General features: G+C 36.8%; 1 protein-coding gene across 7 annotated transcripts in view; it reads right to left on the reverse strand.

The window, feature by feature from the left end:
* Positions 1-1,890: 1,890 nt before the first annotated feature.
* The window catches only part of NBEA (neurobeachin), a 459,156-nt gene continuing 435,974 nt past the window's right edge, over positions 1,891-25,072 (reverse strand). For all 7 annotated transcript variants that reach the window (XM_077173791.1, XM_077173789.1, XM_077173793.1 and 4 more), the window contains 8 exons: positions 24,769-24,961; positions 22,164-22,235; positions 19,511-19,666; positions 18,447-18,617; positions 8,519-8,620; positions 5,053-5,249; positions 4,183-4,334; positions 1,891-3,688 (listed from right to left, as the gene is read on the reverse strand). In XM_077173791.1, coding sequence (XP_077029906.1) covers positions 3,598-3,688; positions 4,183-4,334; positions 5,053-5,249; positions 8,519-8,620; positions 18,447-18,617; positions 19,511-19,666; positions 22,164-22,235; positions 24,769-24,961 — 1,134 coding nt within the window. In that variant the 3' untranslated portion in view covers positions 1,891-3,597. The remainder of the gene's footprint in view (positions 3,689-4,182; positions 4,335-5,052; positions 5,250-8,518; positions 8,621-18,446; positions 18,618-19,510; positions 19,667-22,163; positions 22,236-24,768; positions 24,962-25,072) is intronic.

The following is a 25,072-nucleotide window of genomic DNA, read 5'->3' on the forward strand; positions in this document are numbered from 1 at the left end:
AGCACTTTTAGCTCTACACACACAACCTGCAAGGTTCTCTATCAACAAAATCATTATTTATCCAAAGCTTTCCTAGTAAATTGAGCCTAACTAGTCTTTCCTTGGGGTAAATAAGCAGAAGCCTCTCTTTTATTATTGCTCATGTAGAGAAAGCAGAATTCTCCTCAACAGTGGTAGGATCTAGATGAGGAATACGCCTCGCAGCTCTTGCATCACTTCTCCTGGATTGCAATGACTTGTAGTCCAGTGCTTAACCAAGGATGAACTGGCAGAAAGGCAGCCAGTAACTGTGCCTTATCTACATCGTAGGCATATTTTAGTTGCACAGTTGTATCCTTAAAGCTGCACCTCCCTTAGCTGAGAGACTCGTTGCATTTAACTGGTTTGGCCAAAGCTGCTTCGTGTTCCACAAGCAGCTCTCAGACACTCCCTGGGATCAGTAGCTCAGATTTCTAGAGAGAAAAAAGGCAAGATTTACTGTGTGGCAGAAATGGGCAGCTGAAGCATTGGAAAGACTTGTGACATTTACTGGAGATCTGTATATATTGTCTGTTTACTATAAGAGACCCTGAAATAGATGGGTGTATGCTAATGTAATTAACACAAATCAACAAATAAAACAAAGGAATTGAAATATCTTGGAAAAATTATTATTATTAGTAGTAGTAGTAACATTAAACTATTATTATTATTATTATCTTTTTTATGAGTCTGACTTGTTTGGGTACCCCTACCTATGAATGCAATACAGTGAGAGTAAATTTTTATTCTTGTAAACCCATGGCAAATTTCTCGTGTAAAGGTTTGCATGGGCACAAAAGCTTCCAATTTGTGACTAGATTGTATTTAACACCATGCTGAGAGACTTAATGAAAACAACAGTATTAATTAAAAAAATAGCAATATCCATTTTTTTTTTAAATTGCAATGGTGCATTTTAAAACAATTTGTTGAATAAAATACAAAATTAGGGGTGATACTTGTATAATGATGGAATAGAGGTTGTGACATATCAATAAACTGTCTCACAGGACACTATTAACATACCAATCCTCTCCTCTCCCATATCTCCTACAGCTTCAAAACAATCAAGTGAGGTCATTATACTTTCAAAAGCTGATTGATATAAATAGATAACTGCTAAAATGTATACTGTATTCTAATAAGGTTCTCAAATATTGTCTTTTGTTCATTTTGATGATTATTTAAAGAACAATCCTTCTAAATTTAAAGGAAATTACTAGGGCAACAAATTGAAGTGTTGGTTGCTATTCTGCTATTGAGAGTTAGAAAACTTCTGGGAGTTTTTACTTCTGGAAGGAAAATATTTCATTTACCATTGCTACCTTAAATTAGACATCCGACATATAGATATACATGTATGTCCCCACTTACTTGCTGTAATCTTTGTAGGGTACTCAGCAGTTCCAAAAGATAACTTATCCCTTCTGTTTTGTTATGCTGTGCAAACAGTGTAGATCTCTAACTTTCAATGCCCAAAATAAGATTAAATTTATTCCATGTTATCAGTTATTGAGAGATACCCAAAATTTCTCTCATCAGACCTTTGCTCTCTGTGAGATCTGTTACATACGATTATTTCCTGCTCACAAGGATCCTTAGTATCCCTTAAAGGCTTAGATTTTTTGTTCTTCTTTTTTATTTCTGCTGACCAAAGTAACTTTAGTGGCTTCTCTCATGACAATCAAGAGACTTGCAGAGGTCACTCTGTAACCTGTGAGGTTTTTTTTCCCGAGACCCCAGGAAAAACAACCACCCAGAATTGCATACCTTTGGCATGTAATTAGCACATAAGTAAGAATTTCTGAAAAATAATTGTTCATAACGATAATGGGAATGCTGTTAAAAAAGTTGCATTGGAATGAAAAATAATCACTGAATTCTTTGCATATTTTATTTTTCTTTTTGATTTCCAACTCACACACATCTGGCATATTTTACATCTTTGCAATAAAACATGGTTACAATAGCTTAAGGAATTTATATATCCAAAATATTTCACCATGATCTCAAGATGAAATGAACTTGTCTTCCAGATGTTCAATAGTCTCCCAATTCTAAGCTACAAACTCAAGATATTGCTTACAGACAGGTGATGAATAACTTAATCATTACGTTGATCCCCATGATTTCCGGACCTTATAAATACAAACAACAATGAAGAAGGAAATTCAGGGCTAAACTTACTAATACAAGGTGGATAACAAATAAGTAATCACATCAATAAATAATGATATGTTCCTGGTGCAAAGTGCCAATACAAAGAATCCATTATCTTTTTAAATAAATGACTGCAAGTGAGTGTAAATTCTGAGAAAATTACATTCCTGTTACATGCCTCATAGCCCTACCGACACAATATGTACATCTATGACAATACAGTCACCAAATATACAAAGAAGAAACATGAATTAAAGTGTATATACCCCTGGGTGTGTAATTTGATCAGTACAATGTGCAGAAAATTATTCTGATAGTTATTGTTACAGTATTGTAAAAGATGAAGTGCCTTAGTCTGAGTGGCTTCAGGTGAGATTTTCAGAAGAACTGAAAAGAACAACCTCAGTCACCTCTGAAATGAAGCTAAGGCTGTCAAATCAACTAAGCTCCTCAGATTAAAAATAAGGGGAAAAAAAATCAGTGGGGGCTCTCTTGCCCATGATTTATATGCCAAATGTTAATAATCCAGAAGTATAGCACTTTGTCTGTATTGGGAATTATTAAGCATTACAAAGCATTAAATTGAACTTCCCTCTTTGCTCCCTTTCTGTCTAGTCTTTAAATTTTAAAGGGAGGAAATTAATTTCTATTGTATAAAGTATAAATATGGCAAATGATGGCTTTTTATCCAAATGCTTTGTGAGCAGAACTCCACTTAAGAGGGGTAAACTTTAGATTCAAAAAGTGAAAAATGTGTTGGTGAAAATGTCAGAATTACTGTTTGCTCCCAAATTCAACCCTTTAACACAAGCTGTACCCTTAGGCAGATCTCCAGTCTGATTTGTGTGAATGCACCTGTTCCTTCAAGACATCAGGTTTAAAGTACATGCAAGTTGTAACTCCACAATAAAATTAAGAAACAGTTTTGTTCTTTATACAAGGTTTTACTTTTACAAAAGTATCCCTTTAAAGTTAAGATGTGCATCTGATGTACAAAGTATCAAACATATTTTTTTTAATCTCAGCTTGAAAAGAGGCTGGAGATGGGATGCATGTTAGGTTCAAAGCCTAAACATTGAAATAACTGGACACAAGGTTCCCCAGAATTTTCAAAAGTCTCTTGTGGCGCATCCTACTACCTTTTCTCAATAAACAAAGATATATGAAATAATTACCAAAACATTTCCTAATTCATATAATTTACATGATACAAGCTTGCTTTTCAGCAGCTGGTGTTCAGTTGTGAAAAAACACACAAAGTAAAATGGTTGCTGACTACAATGTACAGCTATTGCTGGGTGTAATGGAATGTACAACGGAGGTCAATGCAGACGTGGTTTTCCACCAGAGACTACACCTTTCTTTGCAGCACTTGTGCTCTCAGCTTTACCTGGGCTTTCAGTTCTTCACTGCACTTCAGTATCTGTTCTGATGTTCATAATGCCACCGGTTAAAATCTATATTAAAAGCTACGATGCTGCCAGAAGCCATGCCAGTAATCAGAGTTCTGAAAAAGATATCAAAGATGCTGATGTTAATTCTCTTTTGCCTCATTGAGCTATGGTTTTTCATAGACAGAAAAAAGCTAAAAGAGCAAGGCACTTTTTGCAACGCTGTCTGAAGTTCTTAAGCTTGGCTGAAAATCAGAAATGTATCTCAAACTTCTGCAATTGGTTCTAAGGCATTTAATAGGCACTACTGCACTCTGATCCAATCTGACTATTTCTTTGTTTTTAAGTTAATGCAGTTTTAGTCATATTTTGCTAGCTGTCTGGCTTACTATTTTCAATGAAATAAGACCTCACCTTAATGTTAAGTGCTTGCATGATGAGATTCAATTATCAGAGTAAGTGTTGAATCAGATAAATGAACAGGAAAACAACTGAATAATTGTTTCTTACACATCCTGTTAATGACTCCATACCATATACTCAAAGTTCATGGAGATGTATTCTTTCTGTAATTTTAGTATTTACATACAAATATGAATGACAAATTCACCTCTGATCATGAGACAGATCCATAGCTCTTATGCCAGCATCACAGCCAGGGTAAATATAGAGCTGCTTGAAGTCACAGGCCTGCCATACTTCCACTACACCATTGTCTCCTCCTGTCACCAGGTTCTGCCCATCACTGCTCAGGAGGATGGCCTTCAGAAGAAAACAAAAATCCCAAGCACACAGTTAGCTTTTATAGAAATGGATAAATATTTTAAACACTGAATTGACTTAAAAGCATTCCTTATATTCTGCCCACTTTAAATTTGAAGCAAAATGCTTCCTCTCCTCTTTCTCTCAGTCCAAAAATAAATCAACATATGTTGTATCATCAAATTTTAAAAGCAATTGTGTGGCATCAAACATGATAGATAACAAAAAAGCTCCTTGACCAAATCTGCCAATACTTGAGTTCAGCACATTTCTACATACCAGAATTTGTTCTACAATACTCAGTGCTATCACTACAATCTAAACAGAGCAGCGATATGCATTCCTAATGCTGCTTCAAGTGCTTGTGACAGAGCAGAGCCCTGAAGGCATGAATTCATGTCTTGGCTAATAAATGAAGAATGAGGACTTTTCTGAGCATTTTGTTTCAAAGACATATTTTCCACGGAAATTTAATTCCAAACAAAAATTCTGGGAATATTGTGGGCTCATAAACTATTTGTTCTTATTTATTCTAGAAAAGCTTAAGTGCATTTTGATATTTGGATATGGTGATGAAAGGATATGTGTTTGAATGGCTTAACCAGCAGGCAGCAATTTTATATATATGACTTCCTCTAAACCATACAGCAAATAAATTCAATTTATTTTAATAAAGAAAGACAACACACAAGAAATGTTTGTTTGCATTTAGATTTACCCTGGTTGAATCATTGATCTCCATCTGAGCTAAGAGTTTGCCATTAATGCTGAAATTGCTGAACCGTCCTCTTTCATAGTAGATGATGCAGTGACCTTCACTAGATACTGAAATTAAGCGAGGGTACAGGCAGTTTTCTGTTCCTTCCAGGGCTCTCAGCAAGTCTCCAGTAATTGTGTGTACTAGGCAAGGACCTTCTGTATATGAAAACATAATATATCATAAATTGGCTGTTTATACAAACTATATGGTCTGTGCACAAAAATGATGCATAATACACTTTTATATCACATTAGTGCTGCATAGATATAAGAAGCTGCAATGTTAACTTAAAGAATTTAACAAATACAACAGAGAAGGAAATGCAAGAGCTAGCATGTTAAGAAAATAAATACAATATGCCCAGAAGTATATTATTTACATAGGGTGGTAGGAGTTTTCCTTGATCTGTCTTCTAAAAAACACTTTCCTCTTCCCAAGCATTCAGAAGCTTCACTCTTAGTGATTTTCTCCAAGAACATGAACTTTCTTTAGCCTGCCCATTCACATTAAACAGATGTGGCCCTATCAGTGACTAGTGGGAGCAACTCCCATAGGGCATGTAATCATATTACTGCATATTTCTCCTATAGACAATGGCAGTTCCTGCAGATCCTCTCTCCCAATAAACATTTGTTATGCGTAGATTTTAGTCCTGATTTGTTTCAGCAATGGGAGTCATGTGAAAGCCAAGAGTCACAATGATACTTGGACTATAAGAGATTTCAGATCATACTGTAACTCCATTTGCTCCAGAGAGATTTTAATATGAGATTGTGATGTCTTTTTATTACACTCATGAAAGAAACAAACAGCTATGAAATCTACAATGTAAGACACAAATCTACATTTTAAGATGCAAAACTAAGTTATTTACATTTTAAGAACAATGAGAAAAGTTTGTTTTGAGAGTGAGATCTGTATTCCTCCTAAGAAAAAGGGTCTCCCCTCTGATAAATGTAATGAGTCACAGGAAATTCTAAATGTTTTCTTTTATGAATCACAGTATAATCCTGGACTGCATATTAATCTCTTCCTTATACAACTGGTTCATGACCCTGAAAGTAAATTCATATTGGCAGACTCAGCTATCTCATGTTAAGTCCTTCTAACTTATTTGAAATTCACACAGCAGCTGGGTTTGCCCAGGTAGAATGAATCAGTATCAGCACATTTATCTGTGAACCCTCTGATACAGGCTTTTATCTGTGTTTGCATAACATCTTATGCAGAGGAACACCAAGTTTGGCTGCATCCATGGGATTTCACTGCAATGGAAATAATTTATTTTCTCAAATAGTTGAGTTTCAGCTTTGGAAATACTGAAGTGCCAGAATATTACAAAAAGTGATGCCTTCACCTTTAGAAAAATTACCTTGTTAGATTTTTCAAAAGAAAATACCTTCGTAGCTGAATAGTCATGGGCACAAAAAGGCACATCTGATTTAGGATGCCACTGTAAGGACATACAGATTGTTTTTTGGGTTTGTTGGGTAAGAATGTGGAAACATCAACCTGATTGATAAGATTTTCCACAGAGGAACCCTAAATGTGCTGTTTTCCTGCTTCAGTATGTTCTCAAGTGCTACATGGGTCATCACAGTGCTACAGCCAGTTCCACAGGAGCAGCTGCCCACCAGGAAGCACAGGCTGAGCTCAGACTGGATGGCAGGAAAATGCAATACTGCCATGAGATGCGATCTAAGAAGCTGAAAAGGGACTGAAACTATCAGATCAGAAGAAAAAGCTTTTAAAAAGGCATATCTTGGAAAACTGAAATTTAAAAAAATATTTTATCTCTGCACTTTTATATGTTCTAAAATTTCAAAAGGAAGAACAAGGGAAGACTACTTTAAGAGACAGACTGGGCCTCCATTTCTCTTGGTCAATTATAAACATATTCTGAATTTGATTTTGAAATCTTTAGTTCTCTGTAAAAATGTGAGTTACCAAAGCAGCAAATAGGTAATGGATCAGTAGATAACTGAGTAAAGATTCAATCTCTATTAAGAAGAGGCAATTTGAAAAAAGATAGTTGGAAAGGGTGGACTATTATGGCAGCCAGAGTGTATGAAGCTGCCTTAAAGGGTAAGAAATAGCAGTGTATCAAGAAAAAAGATTTAGCTCCAGCATCACTGTACATTCTTTTCACAAATGTCTTGACTTTGCCTATGACTGTTATGTAGTGTGCCATTACAAGAGTTAATGACCCATTAGGGTTTCCTGTTAAAAATGGTTTTACTCAAAAGTTTCACACTCAGCTTTAAAAATAAATGTTGAGCTCCAAGACAGTATAAAAAGCAATAACCCAGGAGCTCAGCTGTGAGCAAAACCTGGCAGAGCAAGCATCACATTCTTCTTACCCTCAGAAGCAGCAAACTCAAAAATGAGTACAAAGATATCCATGGGGATGACTAAAACAGGCATCACTATAGAAAGAGATAACAAGTCATTGGATGTGGATGCAAGAGTAGAGTGGAAATGAGATTGGAAAACATATGAGGAAAAAGAAAAAATGAGGGTGATACAAAGAAAGAAAATAAGAATGGAAATGAAATAAGAATGGAAATGAGTTGATGAAACACAAAAGAAACTAAGAGAAAAGGGGAAGAGGAGGGAGAGTCAAATAGGAAAGGAAAAGAGAAAAAGACATGCAGTTTGACAAGTTAAGAAGCTGAAGGAAAGAGGGCAGTGGGGGAAGAAAAGTGGACATGGAATTAAGGAGAAGTACGAGAAGGTGGGCAGAAGCAGTGAAATGGAATAAATTAAGGAGAAACAGTAAGGAAGGATGAAGCAAACATTCATTGAGGCTGGTGCTTTATTTGCATTGATTACCAGTTATACAGGATATTGCTGCAGGCTTGGAAAAGTATTTTGAACACTTATGTTAGCAATTGTTGGGTGCTCCGGATTCCATAGACAAATAACAAGGAGAACCTGCAACTTCTCATTTTTTAGAAAACATTACAAAAAACCCTACTGGACAGAATGCTGCACCCAGTTCCAAAGCAAACTGATCCTGCTTCCCTGGAGAGTGAGGTCAGTCCTACAAATTAAGATCTCAATTAAGATCAAGGTGGAGAATTTTGAGCTGGCCCTCCCTTAAATACATGTCTCTATCAACAGATTTCTTCAAAATCACCAGATGTCATTAGAATTATTGTATACATTTTTATAAAATACACTTCCAGATTTGGGCAGAATAGCTGCATAAACTGATGGTTGGAAGGAATGATCAATTTAATTTGTGTCTAAACTTGTGAGTGCAGATAGTAAATAACAATATTCAGAGAAAAGTGCTACAGATTCTCCCAGAATTGCAACATATCTTAGTAATAATTAAAGCGTATGTGTACTGAGAGAAGTCTGAGAAATACCACTAAGAGTCTAAAAATGTTAAGACTTAAATCATAAAAATGTTTCTGACCTTTAGCACCACTGATAACAAGTCCCAGCTCTGCACAGACCGACACACAGACAACTTCATGGTCATGACCAGTTAGAACAGCGCGAGGAGCTGGATAATCACCTGTTACAAAAAAATTAGTAAGTGAGAATAAAAAGAAAAAGAAAACAAGGGAATGCCAAATCAGACATGTTTTATCAACAAAACAACTTTGCTGTAATTTGCTTGAAATTATTAAGCATGACAGAGTGCAGTGTGATTAAATATCTCTTACTTAGGATACCGAGCAAAATATATTCAGATATCATAAAGCTTCAAAACTGCAACTTACCAATGCATTAATGAATTAATTAAAAGAACACAAAGTGTGCTGCTATTGAAAGCAGCTGTAATGTAAAGGCCTGCTACTGAACATATATGTCTCCAGACTTAAGCTATGAACCTAAAGAACTTAGGATGTTCCTTTAATAATGATCCTAATTTGTTTCGTGAAACTGGGGGTAGGAAAAGGAGAGAAGAACAACACTGTACTAGAAAAAAACTACTGCTGTGTCAGGCTAAGAAAGTAAATTGGCAAAAAAGAATTAGCAACTTGCTAGATAACACAGAGTTCACATCATTATACTTGCATTGTATACAAATGAAATACAGGAAACTGGGATATTCAAAAGGACCGGAGCTCTGCAAGTGTAGTTCACATACTAAAACAAATTACCTAGGGAAGTAAAGATAAATTACTGTAACATTAATTCTGTATAAAGTAATAAAATGGTTAATCCACACTTTTCTCACAAGAATTGGAAGCAAAAATCTCATTAATACCAGTCACCTTTAATACCAGTGTTGGACTGGAAGTCTTACCTGGTTTTGCTGGGATGAGTGGTACAGTTCGTAAAGATAACTATATTAAAACAGCCTCCATTTACTTTTTTCACCATAGTTTTCATAATTGTACAATGTTTTGATTTAAACCAGTTTTATATGCAACTGACTATGGACAGCATGGATGGCACAGAAGGTGGGTCAATAAGAAATTTTTTTTTTCTGTAAAGAGGTATGTACTATGAGCTACATATAAGGATTTTGGAAACCAGGGTTTGGAAAATCAGTTTGGAAATCAGCTTTCAGTTAGGAAACAATTCAGTTTTGGACCCAATAGTACAGAGTGTGCCAATCTAACAGGTTATTCCAATGTACAGACACATTAAAAATTTCTTAACCTCTACTGCAAACAGCTACCTCAATAAGTCCTAGTTTCCCAAAATTTAATCTATATTGCAAGAAAATAATCTTTTTAGTCTGGAAACTGAAGATGTGAACTGAAAACTGAGATTTACTGCTAGGGAAGGATGAATGTCAGAAATAACAGAAAGATTATTTGTGTAACTCATCAAAGACATTTTGATTTTTATGATTTCCCCATCAACATTGCTTTGAGCACTCCATCTCCTTTCAAGGGTTTCTTTTCTCCAAGTGCATAACATAAAAACAAACAAACAAAAAAAGGGGGGCAATTAATTAAGTTCAAAATTCTCCACTTTTTTTTCCTTCTGTATGTCCTCCTGGAAAAAAGAGGATTATGCTCAATGGCCATCATGGCTCAAGCTATGATTATAGAGGTGTCATCAGACTGCATCAAACTGGATGACTGAAATTATTAAATGGCTAAAATTTTTGAAGGAAAAGAAATAATGCAATCTTCAAAAGGATATTTTCCTCAGTGTTTCCTAGGAAAGTTCTATAATATCAAGGAACTGTAAAAATCCAGAATACACCAAAAAAGCATATTTCATTGACTCCTTGATTTATAAAGGAAAATGCTTATAGGAAACAACTTCCCTGAAACATAGATCTATGAGTCTTATTTTGTCCTGTTTTTCAGTAAATACAAATTAATAATGGAATAACAATATTAGGAGTAACTGTCCAGCAGTAATTGAAAATGGGATTTTTTTTCCCTTCAGGCTCAAAGAAAAAATTATTCACTGATACTTTCTACAGAAAAAGCTGTGGCATGAACCCCAGCCATATTACATTTTATTGCAAAGGAAAGAAGCTGTGAACTCCAGGAATCATTCAAAATCTAGGAAAATATTCTGTCACTGTCACATCACCACTGATAGATGCAGCCAGAGGTCAAAGGCTGCAGCTCTAAGGGAATTGCAGGTGAAAATATCCTACCTAAGAACTGAGATACCATCACTGTAAAATCCCTGTGATTTCCCCAAGGGTGCACCTTTGAACTGAATTACTAGAGGGCAGAAGGAAAAAAAATGTGCTGTATTTCCAAACAAGTAAGTTTTTCTAGAAAGTCTAAAATAACATGCATATTTCCTTCTTGCTGAAAAATATAACGCTTAATATTATTGTAAAGTTCTTTGGGAACAGATGGTGCTCCTGCATAACAAAGAAAAAAAGAAGAGGGAAAGAAGGACAAAGGACTGTTACTTTTTCTCTCATATTGTCCTTTTCCAAGAATTGTGTACAGATTTCTATGGGGACAGATCTAGGAGGCTTCTGTATAAAGAAACATGAGAGCACATGGCAAATTTTAGCTTCCATTTCATCTCTCACTTTGACAAAAGCAAGTACAAGGCTATACCTGAATTACTAGCTGAAACAGAATTTACTTTGTTATTTGCTTTACTGCCAGGACTTTTCAGGGGTGCTGATCAGAAAACAAAATTTTAGAATATACAATGGCTTTCATGGATGTAAAAATGTATGAGCCTTCTCAAATTTTTACTGTCAGAAAAAAACATCTTAGAGTTTAATTAAAAGATAATACTACAACCAATAAATATGAATATCTCAAAACAGAAAACAGTCAATAACAGTGCCCACAACATTAGAGAGCAATGAGTGTAAAAGAAAGACTGCTGACAGGAAAATATTAGTATATTCAAAATATTCCCAGCTCTGGGAAGGAGAGCTGGTTTATTTGCTGAGGAGTATTGTATAAAGCTACAAACAGTTCACTCAGGTGAGAGGGCTTTCAGGTACCTTGCACTAATCCAGAAGGTAAAATACAGTGGAGCACAGGAGATTATGGATTTGTAGCATCTCTTATCTCTTTCACTAAATTGCTTTGGGATCTTGGGCAAGTTGCAGAACCACCCTGCACTGTATAATTCCCATGGAGCATGCTGTGTAGCATGGACACTGACATGTGTTGATAAAATACTAGAGATAACTGCATTATCTCAGGTAGATTATTGGCTCTTTCCCCTTTACATAGCAGCCTTAGAAGAGAGATGCCTTTGGCAACCAGAGCAGAGATGGTACCAGTAAAAATATGAACCAACTTTCAAAGAGCTTCTGCTCTGGCAGTGCTAAGATACTCAAAATTTTGTTAATTCAAAAATTAATACTAAACTCTATAAACTTACAAGTACCATAATAACTCCTTAAACGAACAAAGCAGATAGCACATGTGTCCATGTGCCAGTGCAGGGCCTTCAGCCAGCCACCCAGTCCTCTTGGTGCAGACCCCACTAGTGACTATTTTTAAACTGCTACCATTTCAGGGCTAAGCTAGGGCGTATTAAAATGTGATAGTGAAAGGGATATGATAAAATAATAAAAGGGATATAAAACAACAAGTGAAAGTTCTGAGCTCAGAATAACTACTTTTCAAGACACAAACCTGCAGAACTCTTAATGTTTGAAACTTCAAATTGTTTCAAAATTATGTTATGTAAAAGGAACAAATAAAGATATACTTCTTGACTGTGGTGGTTTGACAGGAAATGTGTTTTCTGGGATGCTGTGGTCATGCCAATTGGTGCTCAGATTTTAATATTGGCACCTAATGCTGCCATTGGGACATTGGATCCGCCTCTGAGCACACGGGGTTAAAGCAGGGCTCTCCCCTGGGAGGCTCTCTTGGGTTCCGGTCAGTGAAAGGTTCAGAGCTCCCCTGCCCGGCTGCGGGCTGGGCGGGGCAGGGGCAGCCATGGGGCCGGGTGAGGTAGGCCCAGGGGCAGCCATGCGGCCGGGTGAGGTAGGCCCAGGGGCAGCCATGCGGCCGGGTGAGGTAGGCGGGGCCCTGGACAGAAGGGAGGGGAAGGCCCCTGCAGGATGGAAGGGTGGAGGAGCACTGAGAGGCATCGGGCAGCCACCCCTTCCCCCGGAAGAGACAGAGAGAGAGCCTGTGCCTGTGCTTGTGCCACCTTGAAATTTAATAGTGGCCGGCTGAGAAGGAGAAGGGGGGGTGCGAGAAGGTGCCCAGCTGGGCAGCCGTGGGAATTCTGGACAGACAGAGCCTCAGATTTTTAACCTTTTTCTTGGATGATGGAAACCTTACAAATGCTAATCCTCCTGGAGCTGAATGAGAAGAGAGATAGAGATGAGATAAGAGGAAATGGGCCACGAGAGAAATAGAGAAGAACTCAGGTGGAAGAGATGGTGGAGTAGCTTATGCTGGACTCTTTTTGTGTAGCCATGGACAGAGCCATGTTTCCTTGTGATACAGGGACTGCATTCTAGGGGGAGGCAATGCTCCAGGACCAAGAGGGTTCGGTGTGGGTACCCCTCTGCCCAAGGGGGTGAAAAATATGGGGGGGGACAGATGTCCCAAAGTTGAGACTGTGCCTTTTTGGAGTGGGACAAAGCATCCTTAAAAGTCGACCCTAGAAGCAGCTCTGGTCAGTGTTCAGTGGTGAGAGCGCTGGACATGAAAGGAAGAGGTCACCATTGGCACAAGAAGGACTCCTTCTCCTCTCGATGAACTGAGGATTGAGTATTCTGAAGAGTGGTGCCAGACCGAGATGCCAGACCAATGATTTGGGGGATGTATTGTATTGGGAATTTGGTGGGGAGGAGGAGGAGATGTATTTGTGAAGGTTTCATTTTCCTTGTGTTTCTTTTTTTTTTTCTCCCTTTCCCTTGTAGTTTAGTTAATAATTTTTTTTTTCCTAAGTGGGAGCCTGCTTTGCTTATTCCTGGTCACATCTCACAGCAGAAACCAGGGAGAGGGTATTCTCACGGGGGCACTGGCATTGTGCCACTGTTAAACCATGACAATGACAGACACAGAAAAATGTATATTGACTTGACAAAGATATTTTATGATAAAGTTTACCCTCCCTTTCAGATATGTACTGAACACACTCACTGGGACAGGATGAATTCTTAACACCTGTGATGATTATGTTATAAGGCTAAACAAACCCATCTTATGGCTGATAGAGCATTTTTCAATGGTCAGCGCAGTTGCTGTTAGAAAAAGTGGGGTTAACTCCCACACCTCTTGTGACCATCCTCTTGGAAGCTACAATAGGTAATGAGAAATGTCAAGTCCCAAGATCAATGAAATTTCAGGCTCTAGGGAAAAAACAGGAATAGCATTGATCCTTTTAAAGAACACCAGTCAGAGGGTGAATGTAATATATTGCATGGAGAGGCTCAAGAGGATAAGCGGCCTGGTCCAACATACTTACCTGACAAAAAAATTCAATCAGCCTTTAGCACAAGCTGCCTACCCTTCCTTTCTTTCATGCCGGAGTCTGATTCCAATTAAAGTGTGCAAATTAATTTTTATCACTTCCAAATTACTTTCTGAATTTGTGTCTGTTTCAGATGAAAGCATCTGTCCCTCACTTTTCTGCAATTCTATCATCCACTTTGGTATATCTGTTCAAAGACTCTGAGATACTTCTTATTTTCAAAGTCTCTTGTTTGAAAGAGACATTCAATAAAGTAATCATAAAATATAAAAATATACAGTTGCCATGTGAGAAAAAATTTGTATACAAATTAGCACTCAGCTAAAACAAATCCCTGTATATCATAAGAGAAGAAAAATCAAAACACAAATTATCAAACTCCATCACAATAATTTTTCTATTCAGTCTCTGAGAACTGCAAAGATTTACATTTCCCATATCACTTCAAACAAATAAAGTAAGCAAACAATGTCCTTTGCATGTGCCATGTCTTACTAAGAGAAAACAGATACCTTTCATTGCTCTTGCAACTGCAGCAGATTTATACAATCTGCTCATCAACTTAATAAGGTACAGATTCAGATTAGCTATTTCAGATGGGCAATTTTGGCTCAGAAAGTAGATATCTGACCCTGGCAAGAGGACTAAGCTTCATTCGGTTCAGTGTTTTTCCAGTAGGTGGTATTTAAGTAAGCAGGAATAAAGAAAGAAAGGGAAGTTCAAACATACATAAACCCTGCATTCAGCTGCCCTTCAGCCTACAGGAAATCATGCCACATCTCTTACTTTCCAGGAGCATTCCCAAACATCAGCCTCTAGTCTAGTCTTAACAGGACCTCCAACATCACCACTGTTGGAGCTTAGCAATGGCATGGCCACGAGACCAATGTTGAACTAGAGAAAGTACAAACAGGGACAAGATTTGCCTTGCGTGCTGCTGTTGAGGGTGTGTAGCACATCGCTCCTGATCTCTTGATTTATTTCTGTATCCAATCATCACGACATGTAACATGCATTAATTTAAGCATAGAAAAGAATTTTGCTTTCTACCAAATCTAGAGGTTCTCAGGGCCCCATCCTATGACAACTTATAGCTGATAGTCAGCACATGCCTGTGAACATGGGAATGAGGGCTTTAATTCCCCCAGTCTCTAGAGGTCAAGAATGTAGCCTCCTACTTCCTGGACAAGCACTCTAACCTGGAGATTTCCTTCAAGTGTTTTCAGAAAGCTACTGTATGGAAAGCATTGCATTTAAAACCTGGTAAAACTTCACTCTTCTCAGAGTGATTGTGAGAGGTGGCAAGAAATTGTACCAAGTGCAAATTAAACCAGAAACTAATTTGACACTTACTGTAGAATAAAAAAGATAACTTGATAAGTGTATTGATTGGAAAAATTATTTTAAAATTATAAAATGAAGTTAACCATGCTCTCATAGGCAAACTTTCAACTACTGAGCTAGATCAATCACTTGCATCTTTTCTCAATTCTCCTCTTTTAACAAGAGCTGGTTCTGTATTTCCCACAGACCCAATTGAAGTGACCCACTGAACATACATTATTCAGCAGAAGGTTCTACAGAAGTCTGACAGGTTAGGTTGTTGACATACTTGTTGTTTAGTAAAGATTACATCTACCTCATGGATTCTGTAATAGGAATTTTAGCCGAATCTGTAAGAAATTTGATCTGACAATCTTTAGCCTGAGAGTATTTCACAATAAATTGTGATTTGTATGTTTTTGAGTGAAATGGTATCTATATTTTTCTATACAAATGTCAAACCACACAAACTGTTTAGGACTGTAGGTTGGCTTTTTCTCCCCTTTAAGATTTTCTGAAACAACAAAACATCCATTGGTAACTGGATGTATTGTACCTAAAATTGAAAATTAACTGTCTTTCAGCTTAGATAATTATAAAGTCAAACATCTAACCCAGGTAATTACTATACCTGACATTTTTCGTTGAGTTCTCCACCTTTTTATATCCTCTAGTATAAAGCACCTTATCTGTATCTCCAGATGACAGCTTTTAAAAAAACCAATATACCTTCTTTTCCCTCTGAAAATATCATCTACATCTTTCTGGAAATTAATTCTAAAGACGTTAATTAATTGGATTTGATCTACATTGATCATATCATTTTCATTTTTCCTACAAGGAAGCCTTCTAACAGCTCTACTATATACTGCTAATCTACTATAGAAGAGTAGATTAGGAAGTATTTCTTTATTACTTTGGTGGCTTTTACTATGTAAAACTTCAAACATATTTTCATAAGGATTGTTGAGAATGCTTCACTCTTGGAAATTAGTTTAAAGGGAATCAGTCATATGACAGTCATCATGTCTGCTCATGGTAGCAAGCAGAAACTACTAGTCATTACTTCAGCAGAAACATTTAGTAATTTCAGAAGTTTTTAAAGGTCATTTTTTTAAAGGCCCTTTGTTTTTGTGATCTATCCCCATTATTGTATGTTCATGAAAAGTCAAAGTATCTGTTAATAATGGTATGTTTTCAACACATGTAGTTCTGGTTATAGTACAGTACTAGTATATAATTAGCATGTCCATGGTAGCTTCAATCCAATGAATAGAGATAGAAATAATAGAAATGCCGTCACTCTTCCTCAGCATGAGTCTTCAACATGTCTTCAACATGAATATTAAAAATTTTATCAATATATTTCAAAGCTATCACAGTGGTCTTGGGTACTTAATCTCCCTGAGTTCTGTTACCTGTGCCTGTAAGATTTCATTTGACTGGACGTAGCTATCTGCAGCACAGTCTCCTATTAATCTGACCATAAGGCCATTTCTTCAGCAAAACAGTGCCTTATCCACTCAGAGGCAGAGAGCAAGTCATACAAGTAATTTTTGTTTTCATTTATTTCTGTCAGCCAGGTCATATCCTTCCTTTCATAAAATTCAAGACCTTCAAAGCAGACAATTCCAAAGTTATACAGCTAAGATATTAAATCTGAGACTCGAAAAGTACCACTTTTGAGCATTCAGATATGTAAGTGATGACAGAATAATACCAGAACTAAAATAATTCTAACTGGAAAAGAATTGAAGCAGTTTGTATCAGCCAGAAAGGAGATGCTAATTGCAAGGCTGTCCAAGCCCTTTACAATAAAGGGAGGTAAGGGGAAAGTCTTATATTTTTTTTCTTTAATGAGAGTAGAAAGCTCTTCTTATTTTTCTCTTATCATAGAAATGACTAATACTTTATATGAATCACACAGGCATTCAAAGAAGAAAAATGGCATCTACCTAAACAAACTGCTAAGATGTTAAAATCCTTGTCAGACTGAATTTATCCATATTGGAGAATTACATACTAAAAAAGTCATGGAATATAGACAAAAAATTAAAGAAATTTGTTATTGGAACACAATTTTCTTCTTTCCCCTCTATTTTCTCTGTTATAAAAGCAATTAAAAACTCATGAGAAAGCAAGGCTTTTATGTCTCCCTTTTACGCTGCTTACAGACAAAAGGAAAAAAAATCAAAATTCAATAAAAAGTTTCTTGCTGCAAAATTAACAAAATATTTACTTTGAAACACATAAAACCCTTTTCTACCAGCCATTCAGTTGAAAAATACTTTCACTTAGATGTCTGTAACTGACAGTGCTGCCTACAGTCGGTATTGAATCAGAGATCAGAACTGATAGTGACAGATTCTTACATTTTTATCCAAAGACAAAACCCTTCTGTTGAAAATTATCACTAGAAATCAGAAGCTTCTTTAAGTGAAGTGGATTTAATGTTGTATAAAACAGTTCTAGTATATGGATAAAAGCTGCTCTTTAGCTGCAGCCATATCTCTGGCTTGGGTGATGGGATCTTTAAATTCATGGTGCAATTTGTGTCCTTTTGCATAAATTAATATTATTATTGTGTCCCACTGACTCTGCAAAGCACTGATAGTTAGTCCCATGCAAATGAAATGTAAACTTTTCCTGACATTTTATCTTCTTCTATTTTTATTCAGTCAGATTGCTCCCCCAAACTATAGAAAGACCTTTCTCAAGAGAGTCTCATTTAATTCCATGGCATGTGAGACATTCTTTTTTTGAAAAAGCGAGCAGCTGATATAGCATGCTGTAGCACAAAAGGAGTAAGTTAAAATGCCAAAAAATATTTCCAGGGAAAGAGAAGTCAAAATATAGTGATATATGTCCTGTCACTTAAAGGCCACAACCATCTTGTTCTGGTTTATGATGACATGATGCTATAAGTGATAAAGGCAATTTCAAACTTAGGAACTATACTCCCATCCTATTATCTCTTAACATGTAGAGAGCGTTTAAACATTTTTTGGCAAGCAATCAATGCACTGCTTAGCATGTGGTGCTCTTCTTATACGAACTTTCAACCTGTAAGCAAAGTTACTGATTTTTGGTAATAACTTCTGAAGCTGAAAGAAGGAATGTTAAAACAAAGAGGTGTGACAGAAGACCTCTGGGAGAGGTGTTATTTAAAGGACACTTACTGCTGTTTGGATTGTCACCTATGATATGATGCCGGCCGCTCCAGTACCAAAGCAGCAATGTAGCGTCGCGAGACCCAGACACGATGTAGCAATCGCCCCCGATGTAGGACTCCGACCTGGCCAGGCAAGTCACGACATCCCAGTGGCCAAACACAATCTGAGTTAATTTTCCTGGTGGGAATGCAAAGTCATACAAATTCAGTTATCTAAGGTACTAGCAGCATTTAGAAATCATTAACTATATAATTAATATTCAGTTCAAATGCAACTTTTGTTTCATGTCCCATAATTAAAGTTCACTGAATGCTGCAAGAAGATTAAAAAAAATCACAAAGATTAAACTTTTTTTTCCACTTTTCTTTTCAGTCTTGTTGAAAGCTGTCCTCTGTGGCAATCCATAGTCTAACCCTTATCTCTAAAAATCAAGGCAGTGCTGTAGTCACTGAATATTAAGTGGAGTTATAGCTCCATCAGTATTTAAGCAATGGCATTAGAACAGTATTTATGAATTTCATGAGTGATATGCATAAGACTGTACATGAACTCTTCCATAACTGTGCTACATTATCACGTTAAAAATGTTTATTTGTTCTATGTTAATGTCAAACTAAGGTTTACTATGATTATCACCTCCTCCTTTCTATTATTACAATTAGTTTTTAGCAATATACTTAGTGACATTAGGCAAAGTAATCAGACAAAGGAACAAAATATTGGTTCCTGTAGCAGGATATTCAACCTAATTCCTTACTACATGAAATAAGTAGAGCTAGAAATAATAGATCCATAAAAATATTGTAACAAAAATTTGGTTGATTCTTTTGACATGATAAATTTCCTGAAGATAATTATGGTACTGTATTCCATTTCCTTTTACATCCCCTATCTTCCATTTAAAAAAAATCTTAACGTTATCATGCTGAAACAGTAATGAAGGGTTTTACAAACTGCCCTTTACCATTTATTGACATGTAAGCACAAGTATTAGATATGGTTCTATTAAGACAATAGTCTTTGTCCACTTTGTGACCCAGGAAGAACCAGAGAGCTGTATTTGAGGTCACCTGTTTCTGTGGAATAAACTCGAAAGCTCTTGTCCCAGAAACCACAGATAAGAATGTAGCGATTATCTGCCGTGACCACGAAGCAATGTGCGTTGATCTGGATGCTCTGATCCACAAGGTCTGTGATCTGACGTTTGTTCACACCAGAGTTATTGGCTGTAACGAAATGCAAAACACATTTTACATGTAAGCCATTCCAGCACCTTCCTGTCATCCATTTACAGGAGAAAATGAATACATTTAACTTTCAATGAACTGTGAATTTGTTGTTGAGTAAGCATTTTGAATATGAACATTTAGAGCTGTCTATATGGGTGTCAGAAATACAAAATTATTGTGAGATTTCTAGCTCGCCTTTGAATAAGAGATAAGATTTTACAGAAGATGACAATTTCTTATAAGTTGCCTGATGCACTGCATAATATGTGGTAATAATTTTAGTGCTCTGCTGAAGTAGTCTCTCAAAACAATCTGAACCAAGGGAAAGTGGCAATATGAAATCAATACTAACAATACTGCAGAGAGCCAGTTCTTACTGGTTGGTATCTCTTTCACAAAAAACAGCTTGTATTGTGTGGCCTTGACAACCCCACACCTTCAGATGCTTAACCAGATTAAAGACATAAAGATTCAACCGATGAATGAGGGGAGACCTTATTGTGGTCTTCATCATCCTCACAAGGGGAAGTGGAGGAGCAGGTACTGATCTCTACTCTTGTGATCAGGGACAGAACTCAAGGAAAAGGTGTGAAGCTCAGTAAGGGGATGTTTGCACTGGATATCAGGAAAATGTTTTTTATCCAGAGGGTGGCTGGGCCCTGGAACTGGCTCTTCAGGGAAGTGGTCACAGAACCAGCCTGAGAGAGTTCAAGAAAAGTTTGGACAATGCTTTTAGGACATGGTGTGACTCTTGTGTGAGGTCCTGCACAGAGCCAGGCGTTGGACTTGATGCTCCTGATGGGTTCCTTCCAACTCAGCTTATTTTATGATTCCATGACTCTATCAAACCTAATGTGATTTTCCAGTACAGGAAAAGTAAGTGTTGTCATCTGGTTCTCTAGCAGGGACCCAGGCCAAGGACAGTACTTTAAAAAGAGGTAATGACACTTAGAAATTCCCCCAGACTGAGGGAAAAGGAATGGTTCACGCAGAATCCCACCAACCCAACTGCCAAAGGGAGCTGGTTAGAAGGATACTAGTGACTGGGAACCCACAGCTAATGTGCTCTGTCCTCCCTGTGACACAGCAGACAAGATATGGCAACACCATAAAAGTGTGCTCCATCTCAGTATTAACTTTCTGAAAGTTGAATATATAATCTAAGTTAATTTTATCCATCCAGTCCCACTGGAGAAGACAACATTTTTTCTCATGACAAGTCATCTCACACTGGAGTAGCTGTCTAAGTGCTAGACAATTCCAGAGGAGTTTGTCTTTCTACAGTAGATATGGAGGGAATCTTGACAACTAACTTCAGTTACCCAAAGCCAGGGAGGTAAAAATCACTCTGAGAAATATGTTTCTCCTAACATAGGAACACAACCTAATGCAGACAATAATCTGATTTTTCCCTATTTTTTGCTATTCTACTTCAAGTGCTCAAAACTACATGAATAAGAGATTCAGCCAAAAAAACCCCACTCCATTCTATTTTAAAATTGCTCATGGAAGTTAATATCATGATTGCATACATTCTAAGAACACATATTTAAATTACCAGACCCTCTATGTCCATTAGCTGAAAGATGATGAATAGCAAATTACTCAAATTTCCAGAACAGATGGACACAAAAGTTGTGCCTTAGCTTGTGAGAGAAAAACGAAAGAGGAAGCCACTGTCATTATATGAGATCAAATGAAGCACACAGAAGAGAAAGTTAACTCTCCTGAGGTTCTTCTATATAAATCTTTTTAACATGAATATTGTGAATATTGACACAGAAAAAATGGAACTTTATATCTGGCTATGTTTAAATTAATTTTTTTTCTCAACAATGCTACAATGCTACAATTCTTGTCCCTAAGAACCTTTCCTATCCCCAATTTCTGTTTCAAATTTCTGAACTCTCTCCCCTCTACAAATCAAATAAGTTCAATAATGAAAATTTATGATCATTAGGACGTCCTGCAATCCAACAATTTTAGCAGATTCTATTTCTCAAATAATTCACTTTCTCAAAAAAATCTGGATTTTAAAAAATACTATCAATTAAAAAGCCAGACTTTTCATTATTAAATTAGTATTGTTGACTAAATCCAAATCATAAAGTGAATGAAAATAAATGGATCTGCATCTGCACTGATAAACATAGTGCTGGCTGTAAAAAAATATATGCTATCTCCACAGGACCCTCAAGTTTTATTTTACTAATGTGACCTGATAAGAGAACAAAATTATTGATATGGGTCGACAATTAACTGACTTAATTGGTTGTTTCTTAAATACCAGTTGCTGGTGATGTTAATAACAAATAGCATTCATGTAATTCATTCAACATCAACAGCTAATGCTTTTTAATTCTTCAGGACTGACAAGAATAAATACTTTCCTATTTTCTCTGTTAAATGAAGCATAATATACAAATATAGATTAATCAATAATTCCTGAAATTGCCAATTTCAAATATATTGCTACATTTTCATCTTGACATACCAATCAATGGATCCATTTCAATTGGAAGATGATGGGCTTGATCCAAAGAGTATCCTGGGGCTCCCCGAAGGCCTACACATGAAAGGAAGAATAAAGCACATAGAAACATTTTGACATGATTTTTCTAGGTTTAAAAGTCCATTATTGGATTATTATATATTTTTAGAAAGTAGGTTTTTACCATTTGCTTTATTAATGTCTTAAGATTTCTTTCTCTGTGCTTCACAAATATGCATTTGTTAATTCTTTCTTTATGTAAAAGTAACTATAAATGTAGAAGCATCAACTTCATCACAACTTTTGCAGCCACACACATTCATTAAATAACTCATTTAAAATAGTATAAGAGATTTTTATTTTTACTTTTGAGCAGAGATCTGAGCACAGAAAATAAAGTTAATTAGATTAAACATTTTTATGAGCTTCTTGCATATGGAGGCCTGTACATGACAGAAACTTGGACCTTTTCATGGATTTATCTAAAAGTTTTAGATGTAAAAGTGTAGGGTACAGTAAATGTGCCACAATATTCCTGTTCATTCTATTCTAAGCAGTCCTTAAGATGTTCAAATGTTCATCAGGGGCTGCAAATTTAGTTTTATCTTGTCATGCACAGATAGCATTGCTTTGGCTCTTCTGAGCACCTTCCCTGGTATTTAAATCAAATAGTCATTACTGAAAACACCTTTTTTGTCACGAACTGCTACCTTGCACAAGAATACCCTCTATAACAGGACATACAGATTTCTGAAGAATAAAGTCCATTTTCTACTACTGCAATAGACAACTGGAAGAGGTAAAAGAAAAGCTCTTCCGTTTTCAGAAAGACATAGCTCTGAGAAATTCCTCCCTTCTTTCTGTCTCTTCTTTTAAAGCCCAAGCAGTTTGGGACAGATATTTACTGGTATTAACTAAGATTCCTCCACGTCTATTATGAGATGTCTCTGTAAATGCCTCCTGCTGTTTGTTAATTCCAAAGCTCTACATACATTTTACAACAAGTGGTCTGTGCATACATTTCTGTAGATAAACTTATTCTTTATATTAGAGTAATGCTTTATTAAAATAATATTATGGCAATAGTAGGAAATTGATACCCTGTCCTGGATTAGCCTCCTGCAAAATAAGCAACATTGTCAAGCAGGATGTAAAAGTTAAGAAAATCATTACAATCAGGTTTGATTCTCTAAGCAGTTTTATTTTCCTCTCTTTCTATTATAATATATTTAGAAAGTATTCCTTTTTTTTTTTTTTTTTAGTTTAGATCAGAGGTTCACAAATGGTGTGAAATTGAATTTAGGGTTAGTTCATGCCTTGAATTCTGAATTTTTGCAACAAGACATGTTTTACAAGAGTATAGAGGAAAACTTAAAACCTTACCGTCATATGCATCATGAAGACCAACAAAGCTTCAGCTAAACTAAACTAAAGGACTTCAAATGACAGTTTTTAAGGAAGCACTTGAACTCTAGCATACTGCAATATTAATGAGATTAATTCCTTCACAATGAAGTACAGGTAGGAATTTTGGGTTCTCTTGACTCAAAAATCTGGTTGAGAAAGGGCTACTCCAGAACCAAATAAGCTTCCTCAAATAGAGGAGACATGAATGGTGATGGGTATAGAGTATTTGGACAGAATCCCTGAAAAGTCAAAGGAAAATAATTAGGAATTAGCCAATCAATGTTAGTCAAAGGTGTGTTAAAACAACACAGGACAGTTTCTGCACCTCCAAATAATTCCTGACACTGGAATCTTCCATTGAGGACATTGTCACTAAATACTTTTAAAAAATGCTGGGTTTTTTTTTTCCCCTCTAGATTTTTACCTTTTGTTTAAAAGAAATGGGAAAAAATTTTGTTACACGTAATGTAGTTGCACCTGATGGTGTATTATAAATGTTCCCAGATATTGCAGCACAAGGGCTATCACTGCAGGAAACTACCTGAGAAAATGAAACCTGCTTGTTCCCTCATGTACCTCATGGCTCCACCACCTATTTAGCAATGCTTGGAACAGCCTTAGCACCTGCATGTCCAGGTGACATGGACAGTCCTAATGACAATATGGAGAGGTGAGCAGATGGGCTGGAAGGGAATTTTGGGATGACCCTATTGGATGGGCTTTTGTGAGGGAATGAGGGAACTTCTCAGAATAGTTCAGTGTCCAGCTGCTTAGACTTGCTTAGGGTCCCAGATAATCCAACAGCGACCCAGGGGAAGGCTTATGACAAGATCCTGAAATCTCTCTCAAGCAGCAGATAGGGATATACACTCTCTAGCATGTCAGTATGTATTCCTGAAACCTGGGACATATTAATATTTGCTGTGTTGAGAGGAACAGCAGTCTCCTGAAAAGCATTGTATCAAAAACTGATCCTGAAGTAACCACAAATCGATTGGCTGCCATGGTGATGTGCTGCTGTTAAGGAGAGTGTTTCTAGAAATGACACCAGAGAAAACAGAAGCTGTGATTATTTGACACAAACCAGAAGAAACGGTAAATCTTGGTGCACAGGCAGGCGAGTGAGAAAAATTGCACTCAAAATTAAAGCTGCATTGTTAAGATCTCCAAATTTGAATGAAGCATGCCTGCGAGGACCCACCTACTGTGTTGTGCCACCGATTGACTGCAAACAGCCTGCTGCAAGTGACTGTCACCACGGCAGGGATGGTCAGGTGGGGCAGCGTGTTGGCTGCCACGTGTGTGACAGGGGAATTGGATGGGAACTTCAGCACCATGATGACATCCTGCTGCATCTGATCTTTAAACATGAGGGGGCTCTGTGGAAGGAAACACTGTTGAGTAGAAAGGAGAAGAGAGCAGAAGAAAACAGAAGGGATAACACAATTAGTGAGGAGGTCTGAGGGAAAACGAGGTTAAAAAAGAGCAGGTAAGCATGTGCACAT

This window comes from Agelaius phoeniceus, chromosome 2 (assembly GCF_051311805.1).
Source record: "Agelaius phoeniceus isolate bAgePho1 chromosome 2, bAgePho1.hap1, whole genome shotgun sequence".
NCBI lineage: Eukaryota > Metazoa > Chordata > Aves > Passeriformes > Icteridae > Agelaius > Agelaius phoeniceus.